The sequence below is a fragment of the Acanthopagrus latus genome, chromosome 17 (genome assembly GCF_904848185.1).
Source record: "Acanthopagrus latus isolate v.2019 chromosome 17, fAcaLat1.1, whole genome shotgun sequence".
NCBI classification, from domain to species: Eukaryota; Metazoa; Chordata; class Actinopteri; order Spariformes; family Sparidae; genus Acanthopagrus; species Acanthopagrus latus.
The window spans coordinates 14,996,025-15,017,997 of record NC_051055.1 but is presented as its reverse complement, the minus strand read 5'-3'; the positions used below and the strand labels follow the sequence as shown (position 1 = coordinate 15,017,997).

General features: G+C 41.6%; 1 protein-coding gene and 1 long non-coding RNA gene across 5 annotated transcripts in view; one reads left to right on the top strand and one right to left on the bottom strand.

Moving 5' to 3' along the window:
- Positions 1-917: 917 nt before the first annotated feature.
- On the bottom strand, positions 918-7,751 carry si:dkey-79d12.5 (maternal B9.15 protein). The gene is made up of 5 exons (XM_037073855.1): positions 7,560-7,751; positions 3,536-3,713; positions 3,251-3,388; positions 2,673-3,009; positions 918-2,183 (listed from the first exon to the last, which is right to left on the bottom strand). Exons 2-5 carry the CDS (start codon positions 3,706-3,708, stop codon positions 1,971-1,973), a joined length of 861 nt encoding a protein of 286 aa, XP_036929750.1. The 5' UTR covers positions 3,709-3,713; positions 7,560-7,751; the 3' UTR covers positions 918-1,970.
- Positions 7,752-11,210: 3,459 nt separating this feature from the next.
- Positions 11,211-21,973, top strand: part of LOC119005850 — a 31,377-nt gene continuing 20,614 nt past the window's right edge. For 2 of the 4 annotated variants that reach the window (XR_005070598.1, XR_005070596.1), the window contains exons 1-3: positions 11,211-11,593; positions 13,121-13,228; positions 13,896-14,137. This is a non-coding gene — a long non-coding RNA (uncharacterized LOC119005850). The remainder of the gene's footprint in view (positions 11,594-13,120; positions 13,229-13,895; positions 14,138-21,973) is intronic. The other 2 variants (XR_005070597.1, XR_005070599.1) reach the window with 2 other exon arrangements.

The following is a 21,973-nucleotide window of genomic DNA, read 5'->3' as shown; positions in this document are numbered from 1 at the left end:
TGCACACGGCAGCAGCTCTGCTCTCCTATTTGCATGGGTTAGTATTTTAAGAGTGTGTGTGTGTGTGTGTGTGTGTGTGTGTGTGTGTGTGTGCGTGTGTGTGTGTGCGTGCGTGCGTGCGTGCGTGCGCCTCAGCCTGCCACAAATGAACTCTTTGTGTGCATGTTTTTCTTTTGTTTTCCCAGATTCTTGTGCCTGTTTTGTATTTTAATTATCGGTGGACACGCCACACGAATACCTGCTTTTCTTTTCTGAGCACAAATAAGGAAAAGGGTAACCCTAACCTTAACCCGTAAAAAAACAAAACAAAACAAAAAAAAACATAAGGAACCTCACGTTACATGCCTTTCTGTATTGGTAGTCTGACAACAGGGATGAGCACGAGTTCAGCAGCTACAGAGTGACATCTCGTGGCTGAGCGCGCTCCGGTGACCTGTTGCGCTCTGACCCCGCGGCAGCCAGGGTTTGGAAGTCACTTGGGTTCGTTTTTTTAAACAGGATTTTGAGGTGTTGCCTTCATGGAATCGCTATAAATATGCCTTATTGCTTTATTGTATATCGCTGTACTTCCCATTCCTGTTCGCTATTTTTTTCACTTGACTTGCCAACACGTCCTTTCACTTCCTGCAAGTCCTCCATAGGCAAAACACTACGTGACACAAACTCTCCCCTCGCTCTCTCCACTAGGCCTTCCAGAGGAGGAACAGCGTCATGACCTTGGGTGAAATGACGCACCCAGCACGCAGCAGTCCTTCCGCTGCAGCATCCTGCCTGTTATGACTTGTAATGATCCCTGCAGCGCTCAGAAGGACAGGTGGTTTTTCAAGGACAGGTCAAAATGCTTTCATCACAGCAAACGGCACCAAAGTCAGCACTTGTTGATGACGGGAATAAACAACAGAGGATGACTTGAATAATCAGGTGTGAGATGATTTTAATTGGTCGCAATAAGGAGGTAAATAGCAAATGCAAAACAAATGCTCAAAGCACACAAAGTTCCAATAAATAAAGCATGACTATAATTAAATAATACAACACGTGCACACAGTATACAAGGATCAGTGAGTAATGGTCAGGATTTATAGGAGAAGATTTCATTGCAAGTTATTTACAATAATAAAAAAAAGGTTAAAAAAAACAAAACAAAACACACAGCTTCTCTTTCAGCAGGCCATAAGACAGATACACCTGAATAAGAAACATTGGGAATTTTGCTGACAGCAGAGAGTTTCAAACCATGTTCTCTGAGGTTACATGTGCAATATTGAGCAGCCAGTTAATTAAAAAAAAAAATAATAAAAATAGGAATATACACGTCCATGTATGAGCTGTGACTTGAGCGCCATCTTGTGGTGGCCAAATAAGTTACAACAATAACTCAGTGAGGTTAGAAAGTGTGCATCCAAGTTCTGTATTATTTACAAGCAGTTTAGTAAAAATATTCTTCTTAATATACAGATAAGGTAACTTTAGCTACAATAGATTAAAACTCTGAATCACATTTTACATTGATTTACTGTGATGTATACATTGTGTACACACTGTCTGGTGAGAGGAATAGCAAAGAGATTGACAAAAACAACAAAGATAATGCAGAAAAAGACAATTATTTGGCATTTCAAGGATATTGCTGAGAGTTCCTGAGTTAGTCCTAGCACCCAGTGACTGAAGTCATTCTTCGTGTGTACAGTACATAAGAAAGAATTAGCAGTGCAGACCTGATAGATTGATCAAAACAAAAACAAAGCTTTCACTCAAGTTTAGTGGTATCTGTGCTGAGTACAAGACATCGATTACAAGTTCACCAGAAATGAAAAAGGAAAAGAGGAATCATTAGAGGTTGCACAAGGAATTACTTTCAGCAATACAGTTAAAAATGTTCTTTTGTGGCCCAATTTTTTTCTGGACTCAGAGACCTGACACAACATGGCTCAGTTGAAGGAGCTTGGAAAGACACTTCCCTGGACAGCCTAACCCTTCACAGCTCCCCACGGCTGCAGAGTGGCCTGAGGCAGGATGAACTGCGGAGACGGCTGCGGCAAGATGTAGTAGCCAAATACCTGCTGGGGTGGAGGAGGCGGTGCTGGAGGCACGCACACCGTGTTCAGAAACACTGGAGCGCCCTTCTTGTACTGAGGCCAAACTGGTGAAGGGTGGTAGAAGTACTGGAGGCTGGCAGGGATCTAAACAGGAAGGAGTGCAAGAGATTAGAAGGACATTACACACACTTTGTCCATATGGGTGGAAACAAAGGTGTTTTCCTGTCTAGAACATTTAATACTGAAACTTAATCACAATGTCAACAAATCCCACAAAAAGACCAAAACCAACAATCCTTTTGTCTGTCTCTCAGACTTTCAGACTTTTTGGGGTCATCAAATACCGACAATGACTTGGACAGAGTCACCAAAAGCATTGATATTGGACACGCTGGGAATGAGAATTCTCTAGAATTGCTGAATACTCTTCAGTACAGTGTGGTTCACTGATGTGTTTTTGTGCAACAATAAAATTCCATGGCACAGATTACACACAGTCATATCAGTCTTTCACTGCAGAGACAAGACATGTCGTAGGCTCAGTTTCCTTGGTTTGTCTTTTTATGGGATTTCTTGACAGTAAGAAAAATATAGAATATCACCAACGGGTGGTCCTAAATAAGAAATAATTACCATATTTCTGACGTATTTGACCTTATTTGGTCCTTCTCCACGCCTCTTCCGAATCCTGGGCACCATCAGTATGGTGTACGTGTCGCTTTCTGCCGCTTCCTTCTTCACAACCTCCTTCTCTTCGTCTTTTGCCTCCTCCTCTGTGTCGCTCGATGCAGTGGAACCACAATCTGAAGAGGTAGCGGAGTGGTAATCTGATGTGTCTAGGTTTACAGATTCCCCAGGTGAGTCATGCTGTTCTCCCTTCGCACCCCCCTCCTCCTCTTCCTCCTCCTCCTCCTCCTCTTCTTCCTCTTTGAAAAAGCTTATTGTGAAGGGCCTGCTGTTCTCTCCAGATCTGTGAAGAAAAAAAAGGCGGTTTATTTTAAACCACACGCAAGTCATTCTTAATTTAACTGTTGCCTATATTCGTACATTTCTCTTCCCACGTGTTGTTATTCACCACTTTGCAGTATGCATCATGGCTTGAACTCACTCTCATAAATCTTGGCTAGACTGAGAAACGCCTCCTTGTTGTTAAAGCTCGTCTGTCGGTGTCATTCTTTGCCTCTGCCTCAGCAGGCCAGCCAGTGACTCACCTTGCACACACCTCCAGGGGGTCAATCCACAGAGTGAGCTCACGCGGGAGGCCGAGCTCACTGGGTGTGAGCTCACTTTCCTCACATGCCTTCAGGACTGCCTCATCACAGAGCACTCCATTATTTATCCGGATACATCTGCAGAGTGAGCGCAAATGATTATATGGATCTCGCTGATAAATGAGATTTTTTTTTTTTTTTTATTCAGTCATGAAAAACAAAGATCTCTCAAATGAAAATTTCTGCCCCAAAACTACATAGTGCACCTTCAGTATTACTAATTACCTGTATGCCTGGCCCTTGCTGGGGCTGTCAGGGTACCAGTGGTCCTCGTATTTTTCGCATAATAGTTTCTGTAGCTTCTCAGCAAACAATTCTGCCTTGGCTTCATCCAGTTTGCCACGTGCCATGACCAGGCGTTTGAGGAAGTTGACTCCAGCCTTCACCTCTCTTTTCATGGTGTCTGTAGAAAAACAGAGGAAAAAAAGGGGAGAAAAAAATTCACTTGAGGCTGTCAACATATCCATCATAGTGTCTCTGTGTTTACGAGAATGAGTGTGTGGCTCTGTAATAACACAACACGCTTGACATTTGAGTGCATGAAGAAGTGTGACTTAAGTTTTTGTTAATAGACTGTGACTTCCCTTCAATAAGCCGCAGGGGGAGCAGGAACGTCAGTTGCAGTGATAACAGCACTTCCCTGTGCAGTTACCCCTCAGCCTCCTATTTTTATAACCTTCAGGGGAGCTCTGTGTATATGAGCGTCTGGCATTTTACAGCTACGGACACGGCGACGTGTTGAGAGTGGAGTTCGTATTCAGGCAAACAAGATGCAAAGTAGCCCTGCCATGTTGACATGCAAGGATTCTGAAATGCAAATCCAATGAGCTCACTGTGCTGTTTATGCTCTGATAGCGTGTCTGTTTGGGTTTGGAGCCAATGTCAGCCTGACCGAAGAGAGGGGTGTGTTCAACAAAGGCCAAGGCAAATCCAACTTTGCAGCAGAGATGGCTCGGAGCGCTGACATCCTGCTGATGGCCCTGACGAGAGAGTCGTGCCTTGAACTTTGAGGTGCAGGGAGTCATTTGTTATTGTGGCTTGGAACACACGACTGTTGCTTCAGCATGTGTAATGTGTTGTGAGAGAAAATTATTATTTGCCCCGGCGGACTTGGCCACAACCTCCACTAAGAGGAGTGGTGTGACACAACAAGCAAGAGTAGCTGTAGCTTTAGAACCCCAACAAATATGTTTTTACATTACTCCAACTACGAGAGCCATATGTTTAGATGCTAAACAGCAGCCTTACAAACTGCAGTCAATAATTAGTTTGTGAGGTAGACAGGCTCAAATTGCACATATCCTTCAGTTTGTTGTTTTTCTGGGTTACATCTCCATTTTGATTTCCATCACTCAGCAGCTGAAGGTTCATTCCAACATTCCCAAAAAGCAAAAGGTTATTGGTCAAAACAACCTGTCACTTTTTCCGACACACACAAACACTTACACAGGTTTTTCTGGTCTGTTGCCGTTTAAAAATTTCTGCCAAAACTTTAAAGAATGTTAAAATAGCATTGTGCTTCCTTAACTTGAAACCTTCAGAAAACAATGAAGGTGTGTTCGCTGACTGAGTTTTAACTGGACGTCTCACTGCCTTCGACCCCCTCAATCTTTCATATAGAGTGTCTATGTCTAAGTTAACATGATTCACATTTCAGTTACATAAAGCAGAGATGAAACATACATTTTGCTCCCGACGACAATCAAACCAACATCTGCAACTTTAATCAAGGTAACAGTAGCAGGACCATCGTGATACGTCAGAGAGTGTTTGTTTGTTCGCTCGTGTTGGAGCGCAATAATCAGTTTTCACAGGGAAAGGAGGCTGTTTAACAATTATGAAAACAACCTCCATGACCCCACATACTTCACAACATCAACAAACTCTGACCCATGGTGTCAGAAGTTACATTCCGCGCATTCAATCCCAAGTTTAAACTCATTTTGTTCAGCAAACAATGAAAAATCCAAGACATTCTGTTTGATATCAAAGAGGACAAACAAATATTCATATGTGAGAAAGTGGAACCAGTGTTTTTTTGCGTGTTTATGAGTAAATGATGAATTGGTTATCAAAATTGCAGCTGATTCAATTTCTACTAGTCAGGTAATCAACTAATTTACTAACAGTGTCAGCTCTGGCTGTTCCGACATGGCTTAAGAAATGTATCTGTCTCACACACTAACAAACGTTTTCAAAACCTTTTGGATTATCTAAGAAATACAGTGGTGGTTCACACAGGACAACGTGTAGCGGTGTTAAAATAATTTCTTGGCCCTGACACAAGGTTCAGGTGACAACATGCAACACCCCACACCATCGCCCTCAATTCACACACTGTATTCTGTTAGAGCCGGCCCAGTCATGTCATGTTTACAACGAACTGGCATCATACCAACTTAAAGGGAACAGTTTGGAGATACCAAGGAACCTGAAACACAGTGATATCTCCAGCTGCGTTTATTTATTTCTTTGATTACTTGTGCCACTTCCTTGATCTAATCAGAGGTTCAGTGACATCCTTTAAAAAAAAAAAAAACAGGCCATCAGACCGACCACAACGAGCAGAGTTGGCCACTCAGTCTGCGCACCATGTTTACTCTGTCTGCAGCCACTATCACAGAGTCTGCTGATACTGTTTTGATTTTACGTGTGAAAAACTTGTCCCATTTGCAGACTCAGACTGTGTGTTTAATGATGGCAGAGGGGCTGGATCACTTCTTTGGTCGCCATTTGACACCTTTAAAGTAGCACTATGTAGCTTGAGGTAAGACATTTTAATCAGAAGAGAACGATCTTAATTGACTGATTTTTTTTTTATGCCTCCAAACAGCAGATGACAGGAATGCAGAGAGAAAGTGCAAAAATGACTATTAATAATAAATGATCAGCACCTTTAGCAACATCTCACCAAGTGTGTCTCAACTGTGTGAGAACAAAACCAACACAAGTATAAGCTGACATGTTTGTGTGTTTTGATTTAACTTATCAAAAAGGTGCATTACGTAGTTTTGGGGAGGACATTTTAATCCAAAAGATAAAGATCTTCACTGACTCTTTTTTGCCGAAACAAACTAAATAAACAAATTATCTTTATCTGGTGACACAATAAACTGAATAAGAAGCTGACTTTAAAGAACAACACAATCTTTACTTTTTTACTAAGTAGGTAATTCTCAATATTAAAGGTGCACTATGCAGTTTAGGGGAAGACAGAGTGGGACCTTGATTGATATTTTTATGCACAGACAAACGCTCTTTGTTTTCATGCCTGAATAAACAAACTGACCCTGAAGGAACAACATCATTTCATACTGTTCTAGTCTGAATCCAGAAAGGTGGCAGGGTCCGCCACATATAAACAAACAGTGTTCTGAGGGCTGTGTTTTCCTCTGAGAACCTCTCGTTTATTCAGTTTTGGAAAAGATACATATTTCTGATTTTGTCTTATTAAGTCATTTACATTGCAAATATCAAAATTCCAGTGCACCTTTAAGGTGTCCGTTGTGACCAACAGGCGGGTAAAGGTGAGGCTGTGTGAACCCCCTTTGAGATCTGATTTCGTAGATATTTCAGGTGACCATGAAACTAAAGGAGACACAACAACGCGATAAAGACACAACTTTGAGTACGTGACTCAGGTTGACTCAAGTAGGAACACGTGCCTGTGTGCGTGTAGCTGCTCATGGCTGTGTAACACAACCAGAAATTAAGAAGAAGAAGTAGAAGAGAAAAAAAAGTCAAAATGAAACGACAGCTGAATTCACTCTCGGGACTTTAGTTTCTGTCCTCACTGCTGAGAGGGAGGAAACTTCTCGCTTCGAGCTGGAAATAACACATTTGGGTTTTCGGGTTTACTGACAGCGCGGAAACCCCCCCGGTGGAAACGAGCAGAAACAGGCCTCCGGTGAGGTGTTGGAGGTACAACCTCGAGTTCACTCAGCTCTTAAAAAAAAATAAATACATTAAAAGAAAAAAAAAAGTGTTCTCACTTATTAAGAGGGCGAATCACTGTGTTGGAATGTTTGACGCGGGGTAGTTTCTAAAAGTTTATCCGTTAAACCCCTTTGTGATAAACTAGTAAACACAAAAAACTAAATTGTTCGCTGATGAAAAACAGAACGACACACAAAGGCAAGTGGCGGACTTGTTGATAACAGTATAATAAAAGCGACTTAAACAAGTTAACCACTGAAGAAAAGAAAAGAAAAAAACACTCGGCGAGAGACAGATAGAGAGCGGTACTCACGATACAAAGTGTCCGGACAGCGCGTGAGTGTCCTCGGGGCTGCTTGTGCTTTTTGTCTCGTGGATGTCTGCCTGCTGCTGCCTCCGTGCTGCTGTGCTGGAGTTATTATGGTCAGCACATGTTGCTTCCTTGTTCTCGGCTCCGCGCTCGTCCCCGCTGCTGCAACAGAGACGTAACATTACCGTCAGTGTGACTCACTTCCTTTAGTCAGCGCAGTGAGCAAGAGCTGACTGGGCGACACCCCGCCGGACCAAATATGGGCAGTGAAGGTAAACAGCTGAGTGAACGGGGCTTTCTTCTCTCTGTTACAGGACGTCTGTTCGGTTCTATTACTTACAATGATGCTCGTTGGACTGTGATATGTTTATCCCTTTTTTTTTTTTTTTGAGACAGCGAGATTATAGTCACATCATCGTTCAGGATACTCCTTTTGCTTCCACTTTCTACCGACGCACCCTTTTATTAAAGATGTACAGGCTGTGTTTTAACTGACTGCTTCATCAGTGACTGGTAAGGTGTGCGGGGAAGACATCTTTATGGTTGCCAGGTTGGGATAAAAACATAACAGACTTAAATAAAAGCAGCAATGCCACAGAGTGGCAAAATATAAAGTATCAATGCTGTGTATAGGCTACTATATGTGATTATTGAAATACATTTTAATAGCACGGGTGTCAAATAGTATTAGAAATGTGGTGGAGTTGAAAAGAAAAGTAGCAGAGGAGGTAAAAACCTGAGGAAAGTACCTCAAAGTTTAAGTAAATCTACTTAGTTCCATTGCATGAATGGTGGAGAACTCATTTGACAAGGTAGTTTTTATTTAATCTGTCATAAAATAAAAAAAATAAAAAAACAGTCGAAAACCAAAACAAACGACACAGATTCAATCCCACAGTTACACCTGGTCGTGAAGTGACAGAAAGAATAATAATGTAAATGAATTTGCATTTCTGTGGCGCTTTTCCTGTCTACTGACCATTTGGGGTTCAATAACTTGCTCTTGCTTCTACATGCAGCTGGGGGAGCCAGGTATTCCCACTCTACCTACCCATGGAAAATAAGATGTAAATAAACTCTAAGCTATATATATATATATATATATATATATATATATATATATATATATATATATATATATATATATATATATATATATATATATATATAGTACTAAGTGTATAAAGTATATATAATTCATTATGTGAAAGTAATATGAAATAATATAACAAAACCTGTTCTACAAAGTAAGAAAAAACATAGATGTAAAACATATTCTCTTTTTATGTTATGTAGAAGGATGAAGAATCATAAACTGGACACTCAAGTCCCTAATAAAATCACTAAATAACAGTACCTTAATAAACCAGTTAGTGATAATGTTGTTTATAGATACTCTTACTTTCTTACTATCCATATCCATATCTGCTGTGACTAATCATTAATAAATATATCTCTCTATAAAAGCAAGGAATCTCTGTCTGTTTTTGTGTGCATGTGTGCCTCAAATATCTCTGTGGATCAGGTTCAGATTGACCACACGGCTGCTGCTTAGTTCAAGGGTGTGCACGCATTTGTTTGGACTGTAATGATACCGTTAATAATTTATTTCATAAATGCTTTACACATTCCGCTAACATTGCTAACCATAGCCACCACAGTCACGTGCGCACCAGAGCCAATCACTGCAGAGCTCACCGCCACCGTAAGAAGCAAGCGGATTTATACCTGCAGCAGCACGAGCTGGACCGGGATTTTGCCGGGGGTTCCTGTTCTGTTCTGTCCATCTAAACTGACTGTTGTGGATTAATTAGACTAAACGAGTCCGGACTGAGTCTGGTCCGGTCTGAGGAGATCTGGAGAAGCGCGAAGAACAAAGTGAATTCGGAACCTGTGGATGTTGGTGTGTAGCTAGCTGCTAGCCCAACCCCACGGCTCACCTCCCAAGTAGGTGGATGCACCGGCAGGTCCAAAACCGGACTTCGGGTAAATAATGTCTGCCATGCTTTTTCGCGAACATTGCAGTCGCGTTTACTTTTTGTCTGGTGCAGGAAGAAACGGTAAAAACGGACCTTTGTCACGAAAGTGTCGGCAAGCAGCAAGTTTGGTTGTTGAGGAACGGGCAGTTGTGGGAGGGACGGAGGCGGATGAATGACAGGCATCGACGGTCGGTGTAGAGCAGTGGTTCTCAATTATTTTCTGTTAGGCCCCCCTTAGGAAGAAGAAAATGCAGCTCCCCCCGCCACGATTACAATTAGTATCATTTGTCCAAAACTTGTTATATGTAAAGAGAAATGAAAAAAGACATATAGATCAACTTGCAACAAGGAATAACTTTATTAACATTGTTTCTCAGTCTCTTACGGAAAAGATTAGTGCATTGAAGTGCAATTTGCCTGAAAAAAAAAAATCCTTATATAAACTATTTTAGGTAACTTTAACACTCCTGGCTCCTGTAAACATTTTTTTAACAACTGATTTGATACCATTTGATTTGTCTTTGAGTTTATCTACCAGCTGTTCTTGAAGATCATCGGCAATGTCGTTTATACGTCTGGCGACAGTGTCATTGGACAGAGGGATAGTTTTTAGTTTTGCAGCACTTGCATCATCCAGCATTACAGAGACCATGTCTACTGCTGCAGGCAGTATCAGCTCCTCTGCGATGGTGTGGGGTTTCTTGCACTGAGCAATTTGGTGCGCTACCTTATATGATGCCAACAGTGCTCGCTGGTTAACTGACGTAGCAAAACGGGATGATTGCTGGCAATATTCGGAGCGTTTTCTCTGTTAAAAACTCAAGCGGTTTGTCGGCATGATTGGGATGTACTGTGTTTAAGTGACGCCTTAAATTATTCGGCTTCATGCTGTCCGCTGCCAACATTTTAAGACACAATAAACATACCGGTCTTTCCTCGTCCCCGACCGTAGTTACAATGAAGCCAATCGCTACATACGTTTTGTCATATTTCCTTGTCTTGGGTTTTGAGTGACTTTCCTTTGTCTCATTATCTTCCTCTCTTACGGCATTTCTTTTCATCCCTGTCAAATATTTTTCCACGTTCCCTCAGTTTGTTTACATCTCTTACCGCCGGCTCTGTTAAAAAACACCATAGAGCTAATAGTGCGCACAATGAGAGCGCCACTGCCACCTACTTTCTGGATGTGCAATTACACTTTAATCGAATACAACAAGAGCAAGCACTCGCGCCCCCTCAGGCATTGCACGCCCCACTATTTGAGAAGGACTGGTGTAGAGACAGTCAGCGATATTGAGAGTTGAGAGATTTGTGACATTTAGGGTGTTTGGAGTGTATAGTTAGTGTGTTATGTAGTGTTTTGTGTGGTGTGTTTAGTGTGTAGTGGAGTCGGTTTAGGTCCATTGTGTTAATACAGTATGTCAAAATAAAAAAATAACTGTACAGTCACACATGTGAGGGTGTGCTGAAAATAATGACACCAATTAGATAGTTTTTAAAGTGAAATATAATGGAAAAATCAAAAATAGTCAAAAACACCCAATTATACCCTGGAATATTGGATTTCACAACAAACCTAAATATCCCTGAAGTCCCACCTTCAAACACAGCCTCATTTGGCCATCCATGATAAAGCTACTTAACCTCCCACTTTTCTAGAGGAATACATATTTTCCATGGGTGCTTCACTATTTTTTTCAAATAATCCATGATCTCAGCATCAGAATAATGGATTGTTAACAAGTGGATTTAAGTTCAGAATTTAGAGTATTTATCCAGATCCTAATTGTTTAAACTACAGTACTTTGGGGATTAAGGGAACATTTAATTGTCACAGTATAACACCAAATCAGTTAAAGTTCAAGGATATCAATTCCACCTGCATTGATGCAAATCCCCGGAAGAGCTGAAGGAAGTGTCTGGGGAGAGGGAAGTCTGGGTGACACCAAGTGCAGTCACAGACTTCAGGCACTCACTAATGCGCTGATCCAGGTCTGGGAAGAGACCCCTCGGGACACCAGCTGCTGACTCATCAGCTACATGCCCAAACGTTGTCAGGTATGCATACAGGTGCACGGGAGCCATTCACACTACATTTTGTTCGCAGCACGTTTCATAGCGTACATCAGAATAGATTTACAGGAAAAAATTGAGTAATTCATTCATCAAGATCTGATGTGTGTTTAATTCAACAATCATAACTCATCATATTTTTCAGTCGAATCCAAACAATGATAACCACATTTGCTGTTACGTTGTTTTTGAGTTTTGGTTTCACCACAACAAGTTGACATGCTGGAATTCATAAATGCTCATCATTACTAGTTTTTCTGTCCTAAAATCTTAAGTGTGTTTTTTGGATTACTGCAGCTCTTTTGTTTTCACCATGCACACATTTAGATTTATCTGGGCTTATTTTTAACAAACTGTCCTATATGATTTAGTTCAAACTCATGGCTCTTACCACAAAGCTACGACCATAATAAGCTGCAAGTCTGTATGTTTAAGATCAATAAAACATCCATAAATACCAGCAGTTCACAGCAACGCAGACTGAAAGACTCACATAAATCACAGAGTCAAGGCTCATATAATATTAACAAGACTACTATAGAAGAGTATTTTCTTTATAGTCTCTTAAGGTCAAACTCCTACATTATTAAGTGTAAAAAAAAAAAAAAAATGTTGCAGCTAATTGATTGTTGCCTAGTTTGCAATGTATCGTATTTTACGAGCCAACTATATGTTTTGTGTGCAAAACCTTGATTACAGAATGATTACAACTGTGAAGTGAGTGTAATAAGTCCTCTAGTTCCCTTGATAGCGAAGAAACATAATTTTAAAGTGACATAAAATGTGAATATTCAAGTAAAGTACAGGAAGTGCTTAATTACAGCGCTCAAGTAAATGTACTGTTTTAATTTCCACCACTGCTTCTTGGATAATATTGATCAGCGAGCTGCACTTCACTCCTGATTAAACTGTTTGTTCCGCTTTATAACCACTAGAGGGCAGGCTGGTTTCTCTTCACAAATTTTAACCCAGTTCAAAATGCTGGTTGCATCTTTTTCCTGCTCATTGCACCGAACAAGGCAGAAACTACTGCTCACGACTCTGTCCCAGTCTTTATCGCTACGTTTAGGTGTCAGCTCTCCTTTGCTCCTTCGATAGCCGTATGTGTCAGCTTGCTTCCCAGTCAACCATCATCCCTCCATTTGTATTTGTTTTAGTCTAATATCAGGCCCTAATTTTATTTGAAATGCTGCATCCTTGCATGACATTTGCAGAATGAAAGAGAGTGAAAACAAACATGTCAGCATTTAATGCTTTACAAACGAGCCATTGGCTGATTATTATTTCTCCTTGCGATGTCTGTAATTCCTGTTACCTCTCTCCCTTTTCCTGTCATCTTTCAGTCTGTTCTTCTTTTCTTGTCTACACATACCTTTATGTCCCTTTTCCTTCTTTCTTACACAAAGCTACTCATTAGTCCCTTGGTTTCTCTTGGTCTATTTCTATTTTAACCTTTTTTTTCCCTTTCCTTTCTGTCCCTCCTGACAGCGGTGTGTGTTTGTGTCAGTGCAGGTGCTCTGAGGACAGTGTGTCAGATCTGTGTGGATTTTTTCTTCCCTCCTGCCTGTACTGGGTCACACTGCCTGTCCCAGTTGCCAACTCAAGGGAAAGAAAATTGTGGTGAGTGTGTATGTGAGAGATGGAAATAGATAGATAGAGACATGAGTGAGGTAGAAAATGTTCAAGAGTGGGTGTGTTAGTATTGATTAGCATTGTTTTGAGGGGCTGATGGAAATTAAATTGCCTTCTCCGTCTTTGTTTGCCGACCGTCTCTCTTTCTCGCTCTTTTCGCTGGCGTTGACCTCCTTCCCACTCCATCTTCTTGTGGTGAACCTCTGTAGGCAATTTCTGCTGTTAACTATAAGACTGATTGCATTAAACAAGCAATTAATTTTCTCAAAGAGTCACAGGTCGTTCTGCTTCGTTCTTCCTGTCTTTCTAATCCTCACGCAGCCTCTCAGACCTCACTGCCTCTGCACGACTTTCTTCAAACTATTGATTTTCCCTGCCAGTTTGTCATTTGTGCTCCTCAAACACTGGCCGGTCCTCTGCTGTGATAATGGGAACTCAAACCGGGACACGGTTTCAATGTACGCATTTCTCACAAGTGTTCAGGTTTTTGTAGATAAGTATTGGAAATGAAAGCACTTGACCTCGAAATGTGATCGTTCTTTTTCAGGAACAGCTTCTCTCTGAACACGTCTGGCGGTATCAATGAAGCCCACACGCACACACCACATGCAGCCTGCTTCGCCTTTAAAAACATATTGATTTCTCTCTTTCGCAGGGAGCTTAATGCGATCGATCGGCCAGGCCCTTTCAAGATCAGCGCCAGTATAAGCATCTCTTCCCCTAACACACATGCTGCCTCTTTCCCCTCAGGTAATGACTGTCCTTGGGCTGGGGGGAATAGTTTGTCTGCATTAAGAGAGAGAAGTGTTTCTCGTAGCATCCAGTCCCTCTTCGTCCTCGCTGCTCCTCAGTAATGTGGTTAACTATGGAGAGTGTATTCGTCCTCTTTGACAAAAGGTATGAGCGCATGCAGCACACACCTTCTTTGACCTTTATCATCTGCCCATCCCCCCCCCCATCCCTCCATCCCTCCTCCTCCCCTCCACCTCTCAGTCGGTCGATACCTATTTGTATTTGCAATGCATTAGACCAGTGCCCTCTTTTTAGATTGAAAAAGTTGGCTTTACTCACTTTGGCGCCTTGCTGGCAAATCGCACATGCGGACGGATGCTTTTTTTAACGATAATATTCCAACATTTTCTTATTCTTTAAAGGCATTTTAAGATCACTGAAATGTGTCTGGTTAGCTCTTTAAAAAGTAGGAAGTGAGATTTATATCTTTATTCAGGCAGAGAGGTTCAGGGCCTCAGTCCCAGCAGCCTCAGATGGTCTACAGTCTACAGGTTATTATAGTACCATTACAGCCAACAGCCATTCACCTGCTGCATGAGCACTGGCAAAGATTTTCGAGTTTGGGTTCAAACACGAATGACACGGTTAATGAGAGAGAAGACAGCAAAAACATTTCTTTACACAGAGATGGAAAAGTTCAATCTTGGCCTTAAAGGGCAATATGTAAGAACTGGCCAAGTGCTAGATTCATACTCTAAACAAATAGGGGGCAGCATATTAGCAGAGTAACTGCTGCTAACTGTAGTTGCCTTTAGCTAGTTAGCTCAGTTAGCAGTGTAGCTAACAGTCCGGACTGTGAGCTTGGAGCACTGGAGGAGCGTTGGTGTTGTTTGCACAGTTGGTACTTTTAGTTATTTTTACATACATAAACAGACCGTTGATATGGCAGGCCATTTAAGCACGCAGTTGCTATTTTAGATACATGCAGTAGATACACTTAAAAACAGCATCTAAAGAAGTCAAACAGATTAGCATGTCATGCTGTTTGTGTCCTTTCCGCTGTGTTGTCCTTGAATACAGTCTTCACCATAGTATGCTGTGCCGCATGGGGATGGTCCAGTCACTCGGAGAAATGCGTGCACATGTATGGCCTCCCCAAAGACAGAGACAGGAGAAAAGCATGGGTGGCTGAAGTCAGAAGGAGCAATTTAACCACCTGCAAAGGTTTTAATAACAAAAAATATGTATGGTAATCATAGTCAAACAATGCATTTGCACAAGTTTAAGATTTTTTAAATTAAAAACAGAGAACACAGAACAAGAAAAACAACGCAAAAACCAAGGAAAGTTAAGTTGCAGTTTGCCACCCCTATGATGTCATTCACCACATCGAGGAACTGTTTAGGACAAAGACTGGTTCCTCCCTCATGGAGCTTCCCAACGCAGTGGGTGTGTTGGAGAAGGCAGCTCTGACACTCTCCAGCAGTCTTCCATCATGCTGTGGAATAAAAGAAAAGATCACCAGGAGATTTATTAGGTTGAGGTTGTGGATTCAAATAAAGAAAAATGCAAAATGACAGGAAAAAAACAACATCTCAAAAGATGGCCATTTTGGAAGCAAGAGCCAAACCTAGAAGGTAAAAAAGAACAGTGGCCTAGGTTCGACATCAAGCAACCCCAGAACAGCTGGAAGTGTTTCAGGACAAAGCCAGCATCACTGCCCCTCCACCTACCTGTATCCGGCAAACATCACTGTTCCACCAACTACCAGAACCTGGCTACAGTCATTAACAACAGACATGTAACATCCTCGTCATCATCACTCCTGAGCTTTAAGATCTTTGGTCCTTACTCTTCAGTTATCCTGGTGTGCAGAATGCAGCAATGCCATATAATGGCTAAAATTATTAATTCATTATATATTCATTACAGTTACTAATATACATAGACTTATCACCCATGTCATAGTGGATGCTGCTGTGCTGGGGTAAGTTATATTCATCAGTGTTCCTGATATTTTGCCCTCTCCATTAAAATACATGAAGGCAAAATATAAGATACAATTGTTGAGATAATGCAGCCCAGCACAGCACAACCACCCACTATGACCTCAACAAATAATATAAAGTAGAATCAACACCCTTTTGATAATGTCAGCAAAAATCAGTGTCCTCATATCATCGTCACCCGTCACTCCGCAGCCTCAATGATATTAAATTGATGTTTAACTACAATCACACTCCTTACACATTAACGTTGCTACTAGTATGAATTGACACTGTTGGATTCAGTTATATTTAGAGATCAGAATTTACATTTATCAGCCTGTTGCATGTGTTGCTATTGTTATCCAGTGTGCTAGCCTAAACTTTTATCTGTTAATGTTCTCTAAATCTTCTAATCTAGACCATGACAATCTGCCAACATACTTAATTTCTCATATCGATTTAATTCCGATGCACTACTGATATGAAAACGTCATTCTTTAAACATTTTACCTTGAACAAGTGTTGCTCCGACCACCTGCTCCATAGGAATTACACTGAGCAGCAGTTAGCTTGTGCTAACTTACGGTAACTTTTGAGTAGCTCCATGCTGTGCCATTGCCTGTGAAAAAACTGAACCACTGCAGTGAACGGAGGTGGCGCCACTCTCTTTCGTAAGGCACTCTAATATAATAGCTGTGCCTGAGGGAAATGTCTGGCTCTTCAGAGGCTAAATGCTTCATGTGTTCACAAGCTAGTTGCTAACTTTGTTTGCCTCGGATTAGGTGTTGAGAGGTCGTGTGAACTGAGGTTTTTGAGCTTTATCAAACAACACCTTTTCACAAACTAGTAGTTTCTTGATCAGTTAATGATATAAAAGATATCAAATATTGTTTATTGTTTATTGTGGCTAATATTGATTATGGTTGTAAAAAAGAATGACAATATAAACATCTACAACTCTGAGACCATCATGCAAACTTCATGTGGTGATCTTTTCCTGTATTTATACATGAAACTGCAGAGTTCCCCCTTTTTTTTTAGTCTAAACTGATTAACAAATCTAAAAATTGAACTCTATATTTCCAGTATTTCGGACAAAAGTCTCTCAGCCTTACTTCAGCTTAGCAGACAGCCCTTTTCAGTTCGGGTCCAAGTGTTGGATGTGCATGTCATGTTGACATTTTCCCTCCACTTATGTTTTCACTGTAGATAAGACAGCCTCTCGTCCACCCTTATACCTCTTTGATCTAAGGGTTTAACAGGATTAAATCAGCTTGAAAGTCATTTTTCACTAGATTTAACTTAGTTGTTGACTTTTTAATTGGCTATATTTCACTCCCTGTCTTAGGTTCACATGGCTGCAGTCTAAACACAACATACATTACAGTGCTGTCCATCTCCTAATTGCATTAGGAATAAACAACAGAATGAAGAAAAGGATAAAGAATACTATAAGTAATTATAATGAACTGCTTAAAGCTGGTACCGGTATTATGTATGCCTCTTTCATCCTGGGAGATCCGATTGCAAGCACTGAATAAATCAATAATTGTGAATAAATATTAATTCAACAAACTTCAAGTACCTTTCAAGTGATTTCCTACTTGTACCAGACTTCTTCTATTCAAAGAGTACATTGCATTTCGTGGTTTCTAAAAATACTTTTAAAGAGATTTGAAACTAAAATGCGAAGATGCAAGAATTGATATTGGCAAAGTATGTTTCAGCAGAACACCATGTTAAAACTTCACATTTGATATGTTAAAACTTTACATTTGATAGTATGAAGCTTTAATTTGTTATGTTAAATTTTTCAATGTTATGTTTTGGCCTCGCTGTGTCTACAGTGTGGTTTGGTTTGAAAACAAAAAACACTTGGTTAGGGTCCCAGGGGTCTGGAAAATATCTTGTCTTTGATAGATTTTGTTGCCACTAACACAACTGGAAAATGTCCCAACATCTAGTTTATAATACCCAGTTATAAGCCCATCATTTCATCAAAAATATCCTGTGGTTTTGCATTTAGAATTGTTGGAATGCTTCTTGAGAAGTGGTTTGTCATTAAAAAAAAAATCCAGTGGTTTAGCGATTGGCAGCTGCATCCCGACGTCTTGTCAGAAGTATCCAGTAGTTTCACATTTCACAATGTTTGAAGGTGTCATAAAAAAGTGGTTTTATGTTTGAAAATGTCCAGTGGTTTAGCACTTACAAACAGTGAAAGGCCGTATTGAGCAGCGGTCGCTCGTTTGGCAGCCGTATCCTAACGTCTCGTCAAAAACTCGTGGTTTTACTGGCACTAATATGACTGGACAATGTCCCTATGGTTTGCCTGATTAGAGTATCCAGTGGTTTTGCTTATCAAATGTTGAAACAGTGTTTCAAGCAGGACTTTCTCACCAGCCTCTCCTGCTTACGTGAAAGTCAGCTCATATATATGTCATCTGAACCTGATCGGACACACGTGGCAGAAATGTTCATATGACATATATGAAATGCGCAAATGTATTGTGTCTGTTGTTTGCAGAAATGTTACAGTCTGTATAATTAAGGACTGTCTAGGTTGCGCTAGTAAATTACGGCGAAGCCTTAATTGAACTCTCTTTGTTTCTATTTTTGTGTTATTGCTGTGATTAATAAGACCCGGCATAGTTCCAGGAATTGTATTGGAAAATATTTTAAACAATGGACCCATTTCTCATAAAGCATTACATGGAGTTTTCTTTTCTTTCTCTCTATTACTCTATTTTTTATTGTTAATAGTGGTGGTGTTAAAATCTCTTGCCTTAAAGTTATAAAAATGCCCTCCAGTTATATGACACTTAAACGTGAGATGAGTTTCTGAGCCCCGGGTCCACTGTGCAGACTCTGGCACCGCATACATAAATGCTCAGGGACTACTTGTATAATATAGAACAATTTAACATATGCAAGTCTGTGCTTTGAGAGGCGTCGGGTAGTTCGGTTTACCGCGTGCCCCCGCTGGCCTGCGATCGAATCCTGCCAGAGCTCCTGACTCCCCTCTGTCTCCCCCTCTGCTGTCTCAACAATTAAATCAGTCAAGGTGAGTGGACTGCCCACTCGCTTTCTTTTTCATACAGCAAAAAAAAAAATAAAATAGACTAACAGATAAAAGCATAAGCTGCTATAAAAGTCTACTTTGTGACCCACAACACAAACGAGTTGTCTTATTATGAAACATTTCACCTGTATGTCAGCAGTTGCCATGGAGATTTGGTGCAGCTATGCGAGGCTCTGCTTAATGGTCCGACCTTAACCTTGCACTTTTTCTCGACTGCACGCTTTCATGATGTTACAAACACGCGGGCATAATTTATACGGCGAATCAATATTTCACCAGCGGTCTGTTCTCTCACCTTTTCCCAACAAAACGTATCAAACACGTTCCCTTTAATATTCAGTATGTTCAGTCTTTCGTCAAGGGTGAAAAAAAAGGAAGAAACTTGCAGTTGGATTAAAATATTTTTTACGTGTTTTCGACGTTGTGCGTCTTCTGCGTTTCTTGAACTGATTTTCAAGTCATCCAAAGCCTTGAGCCACCATTTACAAACCTTTCCCATCCCCCATCTGCATTTCTCTCTCTGCCCCTTTTTGCCCCTCTGTCCTCCCTCTCTCTCTCTCTCTCTCTCTCTCTCTCTCTCTCTCTCTCTCTCTCTCTCTCTCTCTCTCTCTCTCTCTCTCTCTCTCTCTCTCTCTCTCTCTCTCTCTCTCTCTCTCTCTCTCTCTCTCTCTCTCTCTCTCTCTCTCTCTCTCTCTCTCCTGCAAGCTGTGTCTCTTTCCTGTGTGCTGGGGGGCCAGCGGAGGGGAAGTACACAGAGAAGGAAAAGCACTCTCAGAGTTCAAGTGCACAGGCTTAAAGACACAGCTGGCTTCAACAAAGGGGAATATGACAAGGGGAAAACAGTCGTGGAAAGGCAGAATAATGACCTATTGACAAGGCGGTTGTGTACACGGAGACACTAGAGGGATCATTTCACACAAAAATGGGGAGGAGGAGGGGGGGCAGTTTAAAAAAATGTGAACAGGAAAACGGAGAAAAAATGTCTCCTCCCCTTTTCCTCTCTCCACGTATACTCCTATTCCCTCCCACCTTCCTTTCTTTCAATCTCTGTCCCTCCCTCTCTCCTCTCCTTCATTCCTACCCTGCATGCATGCACACTCACACTCACGCTCACACACACACAGATACACACACACACACGATGACTGATGCCTTCTCCCTTCTCCCTCCTTCTCTTGCACTCTTGCATTCTCCGTTTTCTCGGCTCTCTGCGTGGCGTACAGTGGAACCGGTTCTGCACAGCTCTAGCACAACGCTTTGAGCAAAAAAAACAAAAAGTACTAATCCCGTACTTTTCCTCACGGCGTTCGTATCCTTTGTCCACGAGGGCATGTTTTCCCTTCAAAGTCCCTTGCGTGGAGGGGTGAAGATAAGAGCAATGGTGTCTGAGGAAGAAGAGATGAGGCAACAGCGGATAAAAATGTGACGAGACTCGAGTGAAATAGAGATGCAAGGCTGCAAGTCAAGAGGGAAGGCACTAACTCGAGAGTGAAGAAGAGGGGACAGAGGAGGAATCAACTTGGAATCGGGGAAAGAAACGCGGGAAAAGGTAAAAAAAAAAAAGGGGGGGGGGGGCTGACCTTTCCAGCTTAAGCTTTACTCTTATATTAAGAAAGGTTATCATGTCACACGATATTCCAGTCTTTTCTTGTTTTTGCTGTCTGTCCCGTCTTGATTTCTTGTGTTTCGGCTCGCTATGGTCTCTGTTAGTTTGTGTACCTAAAGTCATTTTCCTTCCTCCCACTCCCACTGGAACATTTCTGCCTGTCTCCACGCTTCCCCCACAATCCAGCCTTGCTTTTTTATCTCCTGTACAAATGTATACTGAAAGTCTCGCCCAGAATTGATCTCAGAGTCGGTCAAAGACTCGGGCTGGTTTTGGGGCCCAGTTATGAGGACGAAGGAGAAGGAAGAACAGGGTCGAGGCACTCAGTCTCTTGCCATTATTGTCGATCAGTGTCTTTGTAAATCTTCACTTAGGTGTATTCTGTAAAACAGCGATTGTTTTCGACGTAGTTTCAGCTCTTAGTTTCAGTCGATATGCAACTGTTCAAAAGATGACACAAAGTATTTGAATTATTTGGCCATCATCCTCCCTGCTCTGGAATTGACACGTCCCACCCTCGACTTCCCCTTGCTGTTTGTTTGTCCTCTCAGTATGTGTCCCCGTTGCACATGACCAAAGCTCATCTGTGTGTCTCTCAGTATCCACTAACACCTAACTTACTGCTCTGGATGCCTCAATGCTTTGTGCCCATGCAGCTCTCAACTCATCCTCGCCATCCTGTTTGCTCTCAGCCTCGCCTCCATTGTTTAATATCGACAAGTTACTGTTGTCTCCCGCCTGTGTGCTCGAGGACCTGCCCCCACATGTCCTTTCTGAATCTATCCAAGCTCTCAAAATCTTGTCCATCTCCATGGAGAATGGTACAAGCTCTCGGTACCCCCTAACTGGAACCAACTCAGAGTGACACCCCCGTTGTCTCTCTGCCAGGGTGCGCCATTTGGAAGAGGGCAGAAATGTTTTTTTCCCTGATCAGTGAATCATTGGTGTCTGTGGGAATGATGGTAGTCTTGATAGTTGTCTTAGTGCAGGTTTAACTCGAAGCTTAACGCTGGAAGCGAAGTCTGAGGCAGCCGACCTTGATGAGTGGTGGATGGTTTGCACCCATAGACAGACGGGGTTTAGCAAAGGCCGGCTAGCTAGCTGCGGACGACAGTGAAGCACGTATATTTGTCTTCAGTAGAAGTTGCTCATTGGGCTCATTTTAACTTCGGCATGGAGTTTAAGATGAAAGAATTATGAAGTCACGCTGACCTGTGAAATTCAAGTACTTTAGCTATTCAGGAGGAGCTTATTCTCCTCAGTCCCAGTGGACGTAATATATGAAATGGCAAATAAAGTACAAGTACCGAATATACTATAAGTGTGTG